The sequence below is a fragment of the Lepidochelys kempii genome, chromosome 8 (assembly GCF_965140285.1).
Source record: "Lepidochelys kempii isolate rLepKem1 chromosome 8, rLepKem1.hap1, whole genome shotgun sequence".
Taxonomy (NCBI): Eukaryota; Metazoa; Chordata; order Testudines; family Cheloniidae; genus Lepidochelys; species Lepidochelys kempii.
Window position 1 is genome coordinate 41,352,777 of NC_136387.1, and position 18,089 is coordinate 41,370,865.

Consider the following 18,089-nt stretch of genomic DNA (forward strand, 5'->3'; position numbering starts at 1 on the left):
TGGCCAGCCGCTGCTTTGATTGTGCAACCAAACGACGCTAGCCAATATCTAGGCGGTGAGTCAGTTATGCCCCTGGACGCTGCAAGTTTATATGAGTTCATCAATTTAACAAAAAAATTGATATGTACCAGGCTTGTTATCCCAAGGGGAGTCTCTGACATGCTTCAAACTAAATGCACTACTTCAGGTAGAGTAAACAAAGAAATGTATTAACTACTGTAACGATGAGGCCTCTGGCGCGACACAACTGAGAGTGTCAATTCAGGACAAATTGCTTAGAGCAGGGCAGTTACAGCCTAAGACTGGGTTTTCTCCACTTCTAAGGCACACCAAACCAACCAAGCAGAGAAGACTTTGGTCTCACCCCACTGGCTAACCAAAAGTCATACAAGCAATTCCCTTAGACACTCCAGTTTCCCAGTATCACCACCAGCAGCCACTCCTTACGGGGATGAAGGGTTATGAAAACCAATACCCCAGTAAAAGAAAAAAGGTTCTCCTGGTCCCAAAAGACCAAGCCCCAGACCCAGGTCAATACACAGGTCAGATCTTACCCACAAATCACGCTGTTGCCAATCCTTTAGAATCTAAAATCTAAAGGCTTATTCGTAAAAGAAAGAAATATAGATGAGAGTTAAAATTGGTTAAACGGAATCAATTACATACAGTAATGGCAAAGTTCTTGGTTCAGGTTTATAGCAGTGCTGGAATAAACTGGAGGTTCAAATGAAATCTCTGGAGTACATCCACAGCTGGGATGGGTCATTCAGTCCTTTGTTCAGAGCTTCAGTTTGTAGCAAGATTCCTCCAGAAGTAAGAAGCAGGATTGAAGACAAAATGGAGGGATATCCAGGGCCTTTTACGTTCTTTCCCTTGTGGGCGGAAACTCCTTTGTTCTCCAGTGCAAAATCACAGCAACAAGATGGAGTTTGTAGCTACCTGGGCAAGTCATATGTTCATGCATGACTCAGTTTGCAGGCAGCAGCCATTGCTCACATGCTATCTTGAATGTCCCAGAAGACTTTTCATATATGGATTGCAGTTTCCCAAGTTCCATTGTCAGTTAAGTGTTTTTTGACTGGGCACATAATCTGCAAATTCTTCTCAAGAAGCTGACCAAATGCTTTACTAATGTTACTTAGAATCAAAGACATTGAGATACAAGTACATAGCCAATATTCATAACTTCAACTACAAAAATGATACACCCATACAGATAGCATAATAATAACCATCAAATCATAACCTTTTCATAGACACCTCACACAACAACCTTTGTACAATATTTGGTGCAACTATAGGATCTTGGTTGCAACAATGATCTATATGGTCACAGTTTATGTCAATAACATCACAACTACAAAAGATAGATTTTAAGTGATTATAAGTCAAAGCATAAGAAGTTAGGTTTGGCCAAATGAAATAAAAGCAAAATGCATTCTAAGCTGATCTTAACACTTTCAGTGCCCTTACAAACTTAGATGCTTCTCACCACAGGCTGGGTGGTTGCCCTTCAGCCAGGCTCTACCCTTTGATCAGCACTTCAGTCACTTGGTGGTGGTGTCTGTAGATGATGGTGGAAGAGAGAGCCAGCATGGCAAACGTCTCTCCCTTTTATCATGTTCTTTCTTACCCCTTGGCTTCACCCCCACCCCTTTAGGATCAGGTGAGCATTACCTGATGAGCATTACCTGATGAGGTTCAATAAGGATAAGTGCAGGGTCCTGCACTTAGGACGGAAGAACCCTATGCACAGCTACAGACTAGGGACCGAATGGCTAGGCAGCAGTTCTGCGGAAAAGGACCTAGGGGTGACAGTGGACGAGAAGCTGGATATGAGTCAGCAGTGTGCCCTTGTTGCCAAGAAGGCCAATGGCATTTTGGGATGTATAAGTAGGGGCATAGCGAGCAGATCGAGGGACGTGATTGTTCCCCTCTATTCGACATTGGTGAGGCCTCATCTGGAGTACTGTGTCCAGTTTTGGGCCCCACACTTCAAGAAGGATGTGGATAAATTGGAGAGAGTCCAGCGAAGGGCAACAAAAATGATTAGGGGTCTGGAACACATGAGTTAGGAGGAGAGGCTGAGGGAGCTGGGATTGTTTAGCCTGCAGAAGAGAAGAATGAGGGGGGATTTGATAGCTGCTTTCAACTACCTGAAAGGGGGTTCCAAAGAGGATGGCTCTAGACTGTTCTCAATGGTAGCAGATGACAGAACGAGGAGTAATGGTCTCAAGTTGCAGTGGGGGAGGTTTAGATTGGATATTAGGAAAAACATTTTCACTAAGAGGGTGGTGAAACACTGGAATGCGTTACCTAGGGAGGTGGTAGAATCTCCTTCCTTAGAGGTTTTTAAGGTCAGGCTTGACAAAGCCCTGGCTGGGATGATTTAACTGGGAATTGGTCCTGCTTCGAGCAGGGGGTTGGACTAGATGACCTTCAGGGGTCCCTTCCAACCCTGATATTCTATGATTCTATGATACCTCATCGTAGTCCCAAACTGACCAAAGGAAGGGGGGTGACTCACTGCAGAGTCCAACAGATACTTTGTTGTTGCCTCAGTGTCCTTTGTTCCTGTGAGGCTGGGCTGGGTTTGTTCCATACATGCCTTGACGAGGTGTGAACTGCCCCTCTGTTCCTGGAGAGTTTTGCCTGGGCTTGTTTTAAGCCATGAGGATATATTTTCAGCCTCATAACTATATACATGAAATTACAACCTATAATGTTACTATACTATAACAACAATGCTCAGTGCATCATGAGGCTTCCGAAGACACCCGACATGACAAACTTTGGATACCACGCAATGATATTATAAGGATGAACATGGGGGTATAGGGTGTTCCCCCGAGATATATAACGTTACATGGGGGGCATATGTACCTGAGCACAGTTTATCTCCACTAACCATCTCAGAATTTGCTCTCGGAAGCCATGGTGAGAAGTTAGTCTGTCAGAGACTGCTTTATCCCACATGCTTACCATACCCTTCACTGATGAGATCTGTTTTGTTGTTGTTGTTTCTGCACCATCCCATGGATGTTTCAACTCCATCATCAGAGGAAGAAAAAACACTGCTGAATCCCACCAGGTAAGACAATGTGCTCTGTGTGCTGATCACTCTAACTTGTACCATGGCTTTCATGAGCATTGCAGCTACCATGGAGCTTGCCAGTCCCCTGTTTTTCCTCACCCAGCCCTTCCAAAAATTTTAGCCTTTTGGGGTGAAACATTCGTGTCCAACCCCAAAAGTGAATTTTTTTGAAAGTCTGAACAGGAATGGTTTATGGTATCAAGCACAAGGTGTGTAGGGCACTTTCCCTCATCATAAAACGTCATATAGTCCTTACATCAATAACTCTAGTGCTGAACCAGCTGAGGCTAGAAAGCTGAAGTCTAGCAGGGACATAGACACCTTCTCAACATGGGCTTTGAGATTTACAATGAAAACTGGTTTTGATTAGACCAAATGATGAGCCTTTGGAAGTCACACTTTGTGCATACACAGAGGCATGATAGGTGCATTTTTAACAATGATTTGCCAGTGTTCCAAGCAAAGGCAGGGTGCACTGTTTTGCATGTGTTGCTAATGGAACTGCATACACATTGTAAACAACTAGTCAGTAGATGCCAACAGAATGAGCTAGGGCTCTATAGGAGTCCTGTCCTGGTCAATGGGATTGTCTTGCCTGTTACATATACCATGATTTTTTATTACTAAATTCCAGTATTTAAAATAATAACACAGAGAGCCATTTCTTTCATTGGGTCCTTTAAAAATTGCAGTTTTAACAGGGGTCTCTGTTATAATCCATGCTGTGAGAATTTAAAGTGTGTTCCACCATGAAGCCAAAAACATCGTGGCATGGAGTCCCTGAGGATGACCCACGTATAGTGTTGTTTTGTTAGACCCTGGCTTTCTGTGAAGTGCAGGCTTAGGCCTGGAAGGGCAGTAAAGGTTTTGTAAACAATAGTCATGAGAATGGCTCACAAGATGGGGGCATTAAGTTCATTGCTGTTTACTTGTAATATGGATCCATATGAACACAGGTACAAAATTTATGTGCAATCATGACTGGTTACAGCACCACATTCAGGGGATAAAGAGACTCTGATAACACATCCTCCCAGACACAGATGCAGTGGCTCATTCAGGAAAATGTGTGAGTCTTCAGGAGCTGCCACATCTGTGCCCCAATTCTTACTTTGCCTAGGGTGGAAGAACTAGCTCCTTAAGAGAGAAAAGGGCTTTTTTGACCTATGGTGGAGTTCTCTCATTTCCTATCACTCCAGGTTTATACCAGTGTGTTTCTGTTGTTGTCTAGTGACCTGGGAGTAACTGGTGTCTTTACAAATGCAACGTTTGACTCCAACTTGTAAGGTAAACTGTCAGAGAAATCAGTCTTGAAATGCTTATTTATTTCTATGAGACAGAGTGGGTAAGGTAATATCTTTTATTGGACCAACTTCTGTTGGTGAGAGAGACAAGATTTCGAGCACACAGAGCTCTTCTTCAGGTCTGGGAAATATACTCCAAGCCTCTAAATGCAAGATGGAACAGATTATTTAGCATAAGTAATTAGCACATATTCTAAGGGACCATTCAAGGTAAAGTGGCCCATTAACACATATGCAGTCATAGGACAAAAAGAGGGGGTTAGTGGGTAGTAGATTGTTGTAATGAGCCATAAATCTAGTGTCTCTGTTCAGTCCATGATTTTTAGTGTCTAGCAGAGTTATGAATTTAAGCTGCCAGGCTCATCTTTTGAAAGTGTTGTGTAGGTTTCTTTTGAGGATGAGGACTGATAGGTCAGATATAGCGATCACTTTGTGAAAAGTGTTCACCCACACATGATGTGATATTTTTGTCTTTTATCATTTTACTGTGTGACTCATTCAAGAGCTTAGTGACTGTCTGGTTTCACCCCATAGTTTTTATTGGGGCATTTAGTACACTGGATGAGGTATACCACCTGTTGTGATAGGCATGAGTAGGATCCATGGATCTTGAAAGGTGTGTTGTGAGGGCGTTGATCATTTTAGCAGTGGATTTATGTCTACAAGTTTTGTATCTGTTGTTCTGGCAGGGGCTGGTGCCATTTTCAGTTGGTGTCTCTTTGTCTGCGGGGAGCTTGCTTCCAGTGATGCACTTGGAGAGGTTGGGCCTTGATTGAAGGCCAGAAGAGGGAGTTCAGAAAAAGTTTATTTCAGGTTGGGGACCCCATCAATTATGGGTTGTATTTGTTTGATGATACCCCATATGGATTCCAGTGTGGGGTAGTAGGTGACAACCAGGCATGTGCAGTCGGAGGGGGTTATATTTCTGTATTGATGCAGGTTTTCTTCGGGTATTTGGGTGGTGCATGATGCAATCTATTTCTCTGGTGGAGTTCCTTGTTTGATGAAGTCACTTTTGAATGTGTTAAGTTGTATATCCCAGTCTTTCTCCTCGGAGCATATTCTGTGGTATCTGAATGTGTAGGGGTAGATAACAGATTTTTTGGTGTGTTTGGGGTGGTTACTGGATCTATGAAGGTAGGAGTGGTGATTAATGGATTTCTTATATTTAGCCCTGGTCTACACTGAAGGCGGGGGGAGGGAGGGTATCTCTCTTCAGCTACACAAATAGTGTAGCTGAAGTCGGCGTATCTTAGGTTGACTTACCTGGCCGTGAAGATGGCGGCGAATCTATCGCTGCCACTCCCCTGTTGACTCTGCTTCCGCCTCTCGCGAGCTGGAGTTCCGGAGTTGACGGGCAGCACGTTCAAGGATCGAGTTATCTGCAGGTAGTGAAGACCTGCCCACAGTTGTCTGTAGGGTTCCACTGTTAAAGCTGATTGTGGTGTCCACCAAGTTGATATTAGTGTGGGAGTGTTCCAGAGAGAGTTTAATGGAAGGTGTTTTTAGGTCACTCCACCTTGAATGGTCCCTTAAAATACGTGCTAACTATTTATGCTAAACAGTCTGTTCCATCTTGCATTTAGTTGTGAGTCTTCAACTACCTTTTCCAGACCTGAAGAGCTCTGTGTGGCTCAAAATCTTGTCTCTCTCACCAACAGAAGTTGGTCCAATAAAAGATATTACCTCACCCTCCTTGTCTCTCTAATATCCTGGGACTGCCACAGCTGCAACACTGCATATATGTATTTCTGTGGTATATACAAAGCCCTGCTCCTGCCTCTGTTAAAATAATCTCACATTGGAATGAAATTTATGTGACTGGAATACACTAGCCAAGTGGGTTTTTGTCTTCTCTTGTGGCTGGGGTTCATGTTTGTGAATATGAGTCAGTGACTGCTAGAGAAGTTAGTCCTTTAGCTCAGATGGGAGAAGCTCATGCTTTTGGTGCTGGTTTTAATCCCCAGGGACAACTCAAGGTGAGGGAACATGGGCTAAAGGAGTCCAGTTAGCTGGTGGCAGCAGCTTACCTTCTGTTACAGCCCTGGCTAAGTTTCCACTCTGAATAGTCATTAGTCTGCTGTATGGGACTCAGCCTTCGGTTTCCTTCGTGGGCACTACAGTTTTTAATTTAGCTCTTTAGGGACCACATGACAGTTAAATCAAGGAACACAGAGTCTTTGCAAAGGAACTTTATAAACACACACACTTTACTTTTAGACAGCACAAGAGTTACAGATCTAAGCCAAAACAAGAAACATTTGCATGCAATTCTCTCCCTCCAAGTCCTCATCACTCGTTTGAGTCCTCTGGTGTTTTCATCAGGGTCCTGGTGGGAAGACAAGCCCCTCCTGCGCACTCCTCCAGTATGTCTTCTTTTTCTGGCAGTGGTCTGGAGCCCTTGTGCAGCCAGTATGTCTCTGTCAGGTGGTCAGCTGGAGGAAAATAGCAGTTCAACCAGGGAGGGAATTCCAGCATCTCCCCTCCCCACACAGGTTTCTGTGGCCTGGTCTACACCTAAAAGTTGATCTAAGCCCTGGTGTAGACACCAATATGTCAATAGAAGAATTCTTCAATTGGCCTAGTTACCGCCTTTCAAGGGGGTGGATTAATCACAGTGATAGAAAAACCCACGTGTCTACACTAGCAAGTGTCTACACTACACAGCAACAAGCAGCACAGCTGCCATGCAATACCTATGCCCCCATCACACCTTTCCAGACACAATCTGTTCACTAAATGCCAGGATCCTGTTAGCAAACAGCTGAGCTCATTCACAGTGACTGTTATAATTACATATGATATTGCACATAGCAAAATGGAATTTTTAAATTAACTGACATAGTTGCCAAATGGTCATATGTGAACTGGCCACTAGAGACAGACAAAGACACTCTTCTACAGCTTGTTACATGAAAATCCAACATGGTTCAATGTGTGTTTGTTTTACTGTCTAAACAACATGCACTACTGCAAAGGTTCTCAACCTGTGCATCATGGCCACCCCCCTTTCTCTTAGGGTAGATGGGAGGAGTATCATGAAACACTTTTCTATTGTGACATGGGGTCATGACATGGAAAAGGATGAGAACCCCTGTGCTAGAGGAGCTGTTTTGGATACATGCACAAGCTCTACAAGTTGGTACACCATGCAAAATGTAGTAGAAAGTCCTAGCCTAGTCCTAAAAAGGTGTCTGGAAACTCTTCAGTAAATGAGAACAACTCCCCTCCCCATCCCCCATTCACCCCACCAGCATGTCAATAACTCAGAAATGAATAAAATGAACTTTACCAAACTCTGAAAGAAATTTTCCTTTGGGTCATTTCTTATTTATATTCATTATAGCTAAAGCAGAAGATGCCCCCAGGAGAGAAGATCACTGGAAGTGAAAGGACCTGAAGATGGTACTCATGCCTCAATCCTTTTAGAAGCTGTTTTTATACCTTACTCCTCAGCTCAGCTCTGCCATCATCCAGCCCAAGAACTCACAGTCAGGGATTAAACTAACTCTGGTGCACACATCCCTGCCTGATCTGAAATCCTGGCTTGTTTTTTCTCTGACACTGGGCTTTGGTTCACAATCCAGTTATATCATGTAAAGGTCCCCAAGCATGGGTGGCAGGTGAATCATTGGCTCGGGGAGGTTAGCCCACCTGTCCCGACCCTTCTACCTGAAACCCTGCACCTTCCACGCCCGCCAGAGCCCAGAGACCCCCCACAGTGGCCGCTGGCCCCTACCCCAGGCTAGCACCCCCAGCTGCCACCCCTCAGCCCCAGAGCACAGGGAGGCCAGGCAGCGTGGCAACCGCCCCACCCCGCATCAGCCCCAGAGTGCTGGGAGGCCAAGCAATGCGGCCCCAGCCCCAGCCCCACCCCCGGCACACCAGAAGGCCCAGCAGCATGACCCCAGCTCCCCACCCCCAGGCCCAGAATGCCGGAAGCCAGGCAGCACAGTCCCCCCACCCCTGGATCACCAGGTGGCCCAGCAGCGTGGCCCCAGCCTCCCTAGCCCCAGAGCACCAGGAGGGTGGGCAGCACGACCCCAGCACCAACCCCAGCTGGGGCCATGATGGCACAGGGGAAGAGTCGCTCACAGAGTGGGAAGCAGGAGGGGACTGGGGACGGAGTGTGGTTGGGGCCACACCTGGCTGTTTGGGGAGGCTCAGCCTCCCCCAGCCTATCATACCTACTGCCCATGTCCCCAAGCCACTTGTTCCTTCATCCATCTGCCTATTGGACGCTTGAAAAGGTCCTCCAGACCTGGGCCCTAGTGTCTACACCCTCAATCACTTTCTAGTCCAGGGGTGGGCAAACTTTTTGGCCTGGGGGCCACATCTGGGAATAGAAATTGTATGGTGGGCCATGAATGCTCACAAAATTGGGGTTGGGGTGCGGGAGGGGTTGAGGGCTCTGGTTGGGGGTGTGGGCTCTGGGGTGGGGCTGGGGATAAGGAGTTTGGGGTGTAGGAGGGTGCTCTGGTCAGACAAGATTTTTTCTTTTTAAAAATGAAAGGGTTTTTTTGGGGCAGGTGAAGTATTTCACTTCTGGGTTTTCACCCTGTAGGGTTTATCCTCCTCCACCCCGCTCCCCCAGTAACCCCCCCACACCCCCAAAAGCCCGGTCTACCTTCTGATTTCTCTCAATGTGTTGTGCAACAAATAATAAAGAACGGTTTTTAAACAATTGTGACTTTATTTCCTTTCATATATATAGGGGGCGGGTAACTTCAAGAGAAACAAACACAACTGTCACACCGTACCCTGGCCAGTCATAAAACTGCTTTCAAAGCTTCTCTGATGCGCAGCGCAGCCTGCTGCGCTCCTCTACTGTTTTCTGGCTGTGCGAAATTGGCCTCCAGGCGAGTTGCCTCAACCTCCCACTCATAGGCGTCCGTATGGGGTGTGTCGGGTGTGCTCAGGCACACCCCAGTGAAGGAGTGGGCAAGCTCGTCCTGCCCGGCCCACCTGAGCTCCCAGCCAGGGAGGCTCCCCCGCCCCCCCCCCCCGCCTTCCCCCAGTCCCCGGCGTCTCAGAGCGCCGCGTCCAGGACTGGTCCTGCCAGAGCCACACCGCTGCAGCGCTGTCCAGGGCCGCTCCTGGACGTGGCACGCTGAGGCTCTGGAGGAGGGGGAGGCGGGGGTAAGCAGCATGGTAAGGGGGCTAGGGCCAGGTGTGGGGGTTGGATAAGGGGCAGGGAGTCCTGGGGACAATCAGGGGACGGGGGGGGGGGTTGGATGGGGCAGAGGTTCGGGGGGGGTCAGGGGACAGAGAACGGGGGGTTGGATCGTGGGAGTTCCGGGGATCTGTCAGGAGGTGTGTGTGTGTGTGGATAGGGGTTGGGGCAGTCAGGGGACAGGGAGCAGGGGGGGTTGGTGAGGGGTGGGGTCCCGGGGTGGTGGTTGAGGGGGGGTCTTTGGGGGGGGTGTCTGGGGACAAGGAGCAGGATGGGTCGGGGATTCTGAGGGGGGCAGTCAGGGGGCAGGAAGTGGGTGGGGGTTGGATAGAGGGCAGGGCCAGGCTGTTTGGGGAGGCACAGCCTTCCCTACCTGGCCCTTCATACAATTTTGGAACTTTGATGTGGCCCTCAGGCCAAAAAGTTTGCCCATGCCTGCCCTAATGTCTCAAAAAAAAAAGTGGCTTTGCGTTTTAATTTAATCGCATGATACGCTCTATATAGAAAGCCTGCATTTGCTCGCAGCATGCATCCCCAATACTGCGGCGCCACGTTACCATTGGTCCTCCCCTCCCCTCCAACTACTATTCTAGAAAATTCTTTGATCTATGTAAGCGGCCGCATCAGGCATGCCCAGCGCAGTGTCTGCAGTATTTGTAATCTTTGTTGCGTGTACGTTACTGAAATAGCATAACAAGCCCGTGGCTTTACGTTTTAATTCAATCGCATGATACCCCCTTTTAATTTTAAAATATGGATCAGCTCATTGTTAAGATAAGAAAAGGAGCAGACAAGCTGTTCATGTGAAAGAGCCTTTTCGAAACTAGCACATGTAAAAAACAAACTAAGAAGGACAATGTCCCAACAGCGCATCGACTCACTCATGATTTTGTACACTGAACAAGAATTGGCTTCGTCAGTTAATTACAATGATGTGATTGAGGAATTTAAGTCCACAACACCTGGTGAGCGATATCTCATTCTTTAGGACAGAAAGATGAAGAAAGCTTAATCTGTTTTGGTCAATTTGGGTTAGCTCATTATCTGGTTAAAGATAAAGATCATGAAAATTGACTGTATCTTTGTATACGCCTGGTTATCACTACAGCAAAAATTTGGTATTTTGTGTCTCATTTTTTAAGTAAAGTTTAGTTGTTAATTTTAAAAAAAATAAGTTTAGTTAAGTTTTAGTTTCTTTAGTTAGTTTGATGAATAAAAATGTCCTTTATGATTGAGTATTCAATAAATGTTCGCCTTTAAAAAAAAAATTCCCTGGGTGCACACCCTAATGAAATGTGCTGCACACGCCTACGCTCCCACCCCGCCATAAATGTCTCCCCCTTACTCTCACACATATTGTGGAGCACACAACAAGCAGCAATTACAATTGGAATATTGGTTGTGCTGACATCTAACCTAGTCAGCAAACAGAGCCAGAGAGCTTTTAAAAGTCCAAAAGCACATTCTACCACCATTCTGCACTTGCTCAGCCTATAGTTGAACTGCTCCTTACTATTGTCCAGGGTGCCTGTGTCTGGCTTCATGAGCCATGGCATTAAGGGGTAGGCTGGGTCCCCGAGGATAACTATAGGCATTTCAACATCCCCAACAGTAATTTTCTGGTCTGGGAATAAAGTCCCTTCCTGCAGCTTTTGAAACAGACCAGAGTTCCTGAAGATGCGAGCGTCATGTACCTTTCCCGGCCATCCCACATTGATGTCGGTGAAATGTCTCTTGTGATCCACCAATGCTTGCAGCACCATGGAAAAGTACCCCTTGCAGTTTACGCCCTGCAGTTTACACCAGAACGCCCTGGTGTTCCAGGGCCAAGTTAGGGATATGCGTTCCGTCTATCGCCCCGCCGCAGTTAGGGAACCCCAGCGCATTAAAGCCATCCACAATGGTCTGCACATATCCCAAAGTCACTACCCTTGATAGCAGCTGGTCAATGATTGCGTTGGCTACTTGCAGCACAGCAGCCCCCACAGTAGATTTGCCCACTCCAAACTGATTCCTGACTGACCAGTAGCTGTCAGGTGTTGCAAGCTTCCACAGGGCTATGACCACTCACTTCTCAACTGTGAGGGCTGCTCTCATTTTGGTGTCTTTGTGCTTCAGGGCAGGGGACAGCAAGTCACAAAGTTCCATGAAAGTGGCCCTACACATATGAAAGTTTTGCAGCCGCTGGGAATCATCCCACACTGGCAACACTATGCGGTCCCACCAGTCTGTACTTGTTTCCCGGGCCCAGAATCGGCATTCCACGGCATGAACCTGGCCCAATGCCACCATGATCTCCCAAACGCCACATGCCGTGCTTCTAGGAACGTCTGTGTCCATGTCCTCATCAGTATAGTAATCGCATCCTCGCCCGGTTTTGCAGGTATTGCACATACTGCTGGATAATGTGTGAGATATTTACAATGGTCAAAACTGCAGCGGAGATCTGAGCAGGCTCCATGCTTGCTGCGCTATGGTGCCTGCACGGGTAATCCTGGAAAAAGGGTGTGAAACGTAGGAGAGCAGAGTGGCAGCGGAAGAGGCGCTGTTTGGTTCACGACAGCTGAAAAAAGGTGGGAAATGGTTGTCTTCTGTAGCTTTCACAGAAGCGGGAGCCCAGGACAGACAACATAGAGAAGCTCAGTAGCGTGGCAAGAGTGGGAGAGCAGAGTTGGTGGTGGAAGTGGTTGATGAGGAAGAGAAAGAGTAGATACTTACAGAGATTACATAGAAAGACAAGAGGAAATGCGAGGTGGATTCATAGTACTAGGAGAGAAGCGGAGCACCGTACTGCACCATCTGCTGAAAGCAGTATGGCATCTACACACCAAAAAGGTGCAAAACGATTGTCTGCCGTAGCTTTCATGGCGGGAGGAGCAACTGACGACACACACCCAGAAACACCTGCGAGAATGTTTTTGCCCCATCATGCACTGGGAGCTTAACCCAGAATTCCAATGGGCGGCGGGGACTGTGGGAACTGTGGGATAGCTACCCACAGTGAACCACTCCGAGATTCGATGCTAGCCTCAGTACTGTGGATGCACTCCGCCGAATTCACGCACTTTTGTGGGGACACACAAGACCGAATGTATAAAATAGCTTCTGAAAATTCGAATAGAATAATTTCGAAATAATTTCGTACTGTAGATGTACACAGTGTTTGATGACTTCTCCATATTTGCCTTTCTCCTCCAAAGTTTCCTGGCAAGACTGTCCCAACTCCCGCCTCCTCCCCCAAACCTCCACTTTTTTGCACAAAATATTTGGAGGAGAACTGAACCCAGTTTACAACAGTCTATGAATGTTGAATAATAACTTTGTAGAATGCCAGGCTTGCTGCCCACCCTTGCTCCTTCTGAAGCTACTATGCAGACATGGTGAGGAATCTCTTGTATTGCCAATGCCACCCTAGTACTTCCTCAATAATCAGTACGGGAGACGGAAAAATATAAATATGGACATGGAGCATTAGTACTTTATTGGCTATCTTGTAATTTACTTTTTTTGTCTTTCAGAAGTGGGTCCAATAAAGTAGAATTCAATAACAAAAGTGTGAATGTGAAACCTGGTTTTTGCTCATCTTACTTTTGAGCACTATGGAAGAAGCAAGGCAAAATCAATACCTTGAATTAAATAGCAGATAAAACAGGCCTTCAAATGGGATTCAAATGATCATCTACTCTGAGATATTTGCATAAAAAAGGCCAAAGAATACACCAACTGATTCCTGCCTATTTCTAGCCATTAACTAGTTGAACAAGAGTATATCTTTAAGAAACGTAACCAGTCCTGATTTAAAGATTTAAAATGGAGAATTTATCACATTCCTTTGTAATCTGTTGCAATGCTTAATTACCCTCAGTGTGAATTTAGCTGACTTCAATTTCATGGCACAAGGGACCATTAGAACATATTGCAAGCCATGTTAGACGGTTGAAATCTTTATTGATTATTTTACATATGCTACAGCTCATTTCCACATTAGTGCTGAAGCTCTTGAACTCTAGTGATGTATTTAGCAAATAATATTGTGCACTGAATCACAAAGCACCTACTTAGGGTGACCAGATGTCCCGATTTTATAGGGACAGTCCCGATATTTGGGGCTTTGTTTTATATGGGGGCCTATTAGACCCAACCCCCATCCCAATTTTTCACAGTTGCTATCCGGTCACCCTACACCTACTTCACTTTCCTTAACAAAACAAATAACCTTTATTAGACATAAAGAGAAAAGATTCCAAAGCGCATTAGACATAACAACACCCCTAATTATTGCCAGTCTTATCTGTGATTATATGTTCTGCTGCATGTGTTCTCCCTGTGTGCTGCCCCAGCTGTACACAGACAGCTGACACAGCAGACCTCGAGTGAACCGCCCAATGACCACAAGATCTGTTAACGTACAAAGGTGTCAGGACAGGTTTATTGTTGACAAAGCACGGTAATAGCACCTGGCAGACTCTACGAGGATACTATGACATGTATGCCAGTGACAATGGACAAGCTCAGTGAATGGCAGGACTTTCCCATTCACCTCTCAGCTGGACAAAGATACTCTCTCTGAGATACATCTTTATACCCTGATATAAACAAGTTACTTTACCTGTGAAAAAAACACAGAAATTGGGCTTGTTTTTGTCTTAATTGGCTTGTGAGTTGCTTGATGGCTAGTTTTTGGCTTGTAGCTTGTTGCTTCTTTTTTTTTTTTTTTTTTATCAGCTCCTATCAAGCAGGGGCAAGAGGGGGGGAAAGAGTCAAGGGTACACAGCAGGCCCACCACAGTCCTAGACTGCACACCAGGGGGATCTAGTCACATAGAGTGTTGGGGTTCTTGGTGATTGGCTTGTTTTGGCCTTGTTTTGAAATGGGATTAGCTTGATTTTTGGCTTATTGTGAAAGTCGGGGTGCTTATTTACTGTGTGAAAGTTGGCAACTGTGCCCTAGAGCCCAAGGCAGGTGCAGTATAAACTCAAGGGGCCTTGCCCTAATAGGATGTTTCCAAAAGTTAAATGATCTAGTCCAAGGTTGATGAACTGCAAAAAAGTGATAGAAAGTAATCCAGATTTTTCTACAATTGTTTCAATTTTTGTATTCAAGAGTTAGTAACAAAGTAAGAATATACATTAAACTTTTAAACTTAACCAGTGTCTCTTAAGTGAATTGACACAAGATGGCAGAACATGTTAGCAATTCAGACCCATCTCGCAAAGCTCAGCCTTAAATATTACAGTACACAATGCAGCCATTACCAACCTGGGAAGACACCCTGTCCTCAGTATGCCCCTGTGGGGCATGAAATGCAGCAGGGATGGATGGATGAAGAGCTCAGAGGAAGTGGGTCACTGATAGCTCTCAACATAACTGGGGAATCATCACTGGGAGCATGCAGTGTATACCTCCCACTAGGAAACAGTAACTAAGGTCTGTCTGCACTGCAATCAGAAGTGTGACTAGAGCATGCATAGATTGGGCTCCAGCCCAAGCCTGGAAGTCTACACAGCAATCAAAGAATCCTGCAGCCTGAGCTCCAGGAGCCCAAGTTGACTGACATGGGCCAGGTGCAGGTATCTAGTTACTGTGTAAACATTCCCATTGAGCTCAATCAATGCCAGCTGAGGTATGTCTGTCTACTCATGTTGCAATCCCACCTCTAACTGATGTGTAGATATATTCTTTGTGTGGAACATTGCTGGTTTTGAACACAAGCCTGCAGCTACAGGAGCAGTGTGCTTCCTCTCTGGGGAGCAGCTCAGACAGCTGTGCTACCCCTGGTTACAGAAAGCAAGTGCAACTGTCACGAGGCCTAGAAAGCCCTAGACTAAATCATAATAATGGGGAAAAGGGAGCCTTGCCTTGAGCCTCTAGCTCAATAGGTGAGACTGAAGAGCCTGTGGTATGGAAGTCTGTGGATTATGACACAGAGTTTGGAACCTTTTAATACAATTCCATACCAACCCCATTTTTCCTATGATAACTCCAGCCAAAAATATTTATATAAATGGTATTCTCTTATTGTTTAATAGCGCAATTAAGTTTTTTATAGCTTGACAGTCCTAGTTAGTATTAGAGCTTGTAACTTTTTCCTTGTTTGAGGAAGCATGACATGTAAGAGGCATAGACTTGACTTGGCAGTGGTGAGAGATATAGCAGTAGTGTTATGGTAGTAGTATGTTCCAGAGTGTGAATGCATTGAAAGTTGTGAATGTGCTCAAGCTTCTCCTGGTGGTGCTACTGCTGAGTGGAGACTCTTACAGTGGAGGGGTCTACCAGGTGATCACCAATTGCTGGTGGGATTGTTAAGATTTTTAGTAGCAGTCTGTCATAGGCATGAATTGCAGCATTTACTTTCACACCAGGATAATGAACCCAAACAAATATAGCATTTGATTGGTTAATTTCAGCTCTTGACGTTTGGAAATTTTTGTGTTTGCCAGTGTTCTAACACATATGTCCCTCAAGGAAAGCTGCTTCAGATTGCTTTTGGTCAGCTTGGTTGATCTGGCTGCTGTGGAATAGTGTTATCGGTGGTGGTGTTGGATCTGTGCTGTAAGGTGTTACCTTGTTATCTGACCCTGCACAGGATTGTGCATGTAGGGGAGAATATTTGCCAATTGGTGTTAAGATGTTTAATTGCTAATTGGCCAAACAGTGAGGCCCAACACTCAACTTACTGGCATTTTCTTGCCTACAAGTCAGGAATGGGGTGCTTTGTCAGAGTTGGAGGTCTGGGGGTTCAGGAGTGGAATAGAGGGAGCTGCTTCAAACCATGACTATACAGCCTGAGCTGCCATGAGGCTGAAGAGTCTCCCTGTGCCTCCCTCTGGTGAAATCATTATCTTTGCCCAGTGAAAAATGTAGTAGTGGTGCTGCAGGCAGAGAGGCCTCCTGTATCAAATGGGCACTGTCAAAGGGGGAGTGACCAAGGCAGGGAGCCGGGTTAGGGTTAGTGGAGGGAATGAATGACTGCTGGCTGAGTTCAGGGCTAAACTGCATTGCTGCCCCTCCCACTGCCTGCCACTTGGCCTGCAAAAGCAATGAAGAGTGTGACCCTCTAACTGGCTAATTGGGGGGCAGATGGTATCTGACATGCGGAACTGAGGCACTGAGAAATATGATCATAAATGCTCTTCCCCAGTATGAACCTGCAATGAGTGTGAGTATGATCAATTTTCTATATCTAAGGGCAACAAAAATGATTAGAGGTATGGAAAAGCTTCAATATGAGAAGAGATTAAGAAGACTAGGACTTTTCATCTTGGAAAAGAGATGACTAAGGAGGGAGATATGATCGAGGTCTATAAAATCATGACTGGTGTGGAGAAAGTAAACAAGGAAATGTTATTCAAAAAAGAACTAGATAAGTTCATGGAGGATAGGTCCATCAGTGGCTATTAGCCAGGATGGGCAGGGGTGGTGTCCCTAGCCTCTGTCTGCCAGAAGCTAGGAATGGGCGACAGGGGATGGATCACTCTATGGTTACCTGTTCTGTTCATTCCCTCTGGGGCACCTGCCACTGGCCACTGTCAGAAAATAGAAAAGGAGTACTTGTGGCACCTTAGAGACTAACCAATTTATTTGAGCATGAGCTTTCGTGAGCTACAGCTCACTTCATCGGATGCATACCGTGGAAACTGCAGTAGACATTATATACACACAGAGACCATGAAACAATACCCCCTCCCACCCCGCTGTCCTGCTGGTAATAGCTTATCTAAAGTGATGATCAAGTTGGGCCATTTCCAGCACAAATCCAGGTTTTCTCACCCTCCGCCCCCCCCCCCCCCACAAACTCACTCTCCTGCTGGTAACAGCCCATCCAAAGTGACCACTCTCTTCACAATGTGTATGATAATCAAGGTGGGTCATTTCCAGCACAAATCCAGGTTCTCTCACTCCCTCACCCCACTCCAAAAACCACACACACAAACTCACTCTCCTGCTGGTAATAGCTTATCGAAAGTGACCACTCTCCCTACAATGTGCATGATAATCAAGATGGGCCATTCCCAGCACAGACAGACTAACAGGGCTGTTACTCTGAAACCTGTCAGAAAATAGGATACTGGGCTAGATGGACCTTTGGTCTGACCCAGTAGGGCCATTTGTAGGTTTTAAGATGAGTGGGTTTAATATTTATTCAATTTTCTTTCTTTATGTAGGAATTAGAAATTATTAGCTGACAGGAGCACTGTATCTAAGTTATCTGCAAAAAGATAAAAGTTTTTAGGTGCCCAAGTAGCCTTTGGAATCAGGGTTAAAATCCCCCCCCCGCCCCCTCGAAAGGGCACTCCTGCTGAACCCGGACCCCGTGCGGGCCCCCACCCCATTGGGGAGCTGAACCCGGACCCACGAGAGCCCCCGCCTCGTTGGGCACATGCAGAGTTGCCCGCCCTCGGGGTGTTTGTCCCCAGCCACCTGAGGCGCGCCGGTCTCTGAGCGCTCCTGCGGGTGACTCTGTCCCAGCCGGCTCAGAGACAAGGCGCTGGCCCCACGCCGCCCGGCCCCATGTCCT

At 46.2% G+C, this 18,089-nt stretch overlaps 1 protein-coding gene across 3 annotated transcripts in view; it reads left to right on the forward strand.

The window, feature by feature from the left end:
- The window catches only part of LOC140915817 (P-selectin), a 45,626-nt gene extending 36,847 nt beyond the window's left edge, over positions 1–8,779 (forward strand). For 2 of the 3 annotated variants that reach the window (XM_073356205.2, XM_073356207.2), the window contains 3 exons: positions 3,061–3,091; positions 4,326–4,381; positions 7,745–8,779. In XM_073356205.2, the coding sequence (XP_073212306.2) occupies positions 3,061–3,091; positions 4,326–4,380 (86 nt within the window). In that variant the 3' untranslated portion in view covers position 4,381; positions 7,745–8,779. The remainder of the gene's footprint in view (positions 1–3,060; positions 3,092–4,325; positions 4,382–7,744) is intronic. The other variant, XM_073356206.2, reaches the window with a different exon arrangement.
- The last annotated feature ends 9,310 nt before the right edge of the window (positions 8,780–18,089 follow it).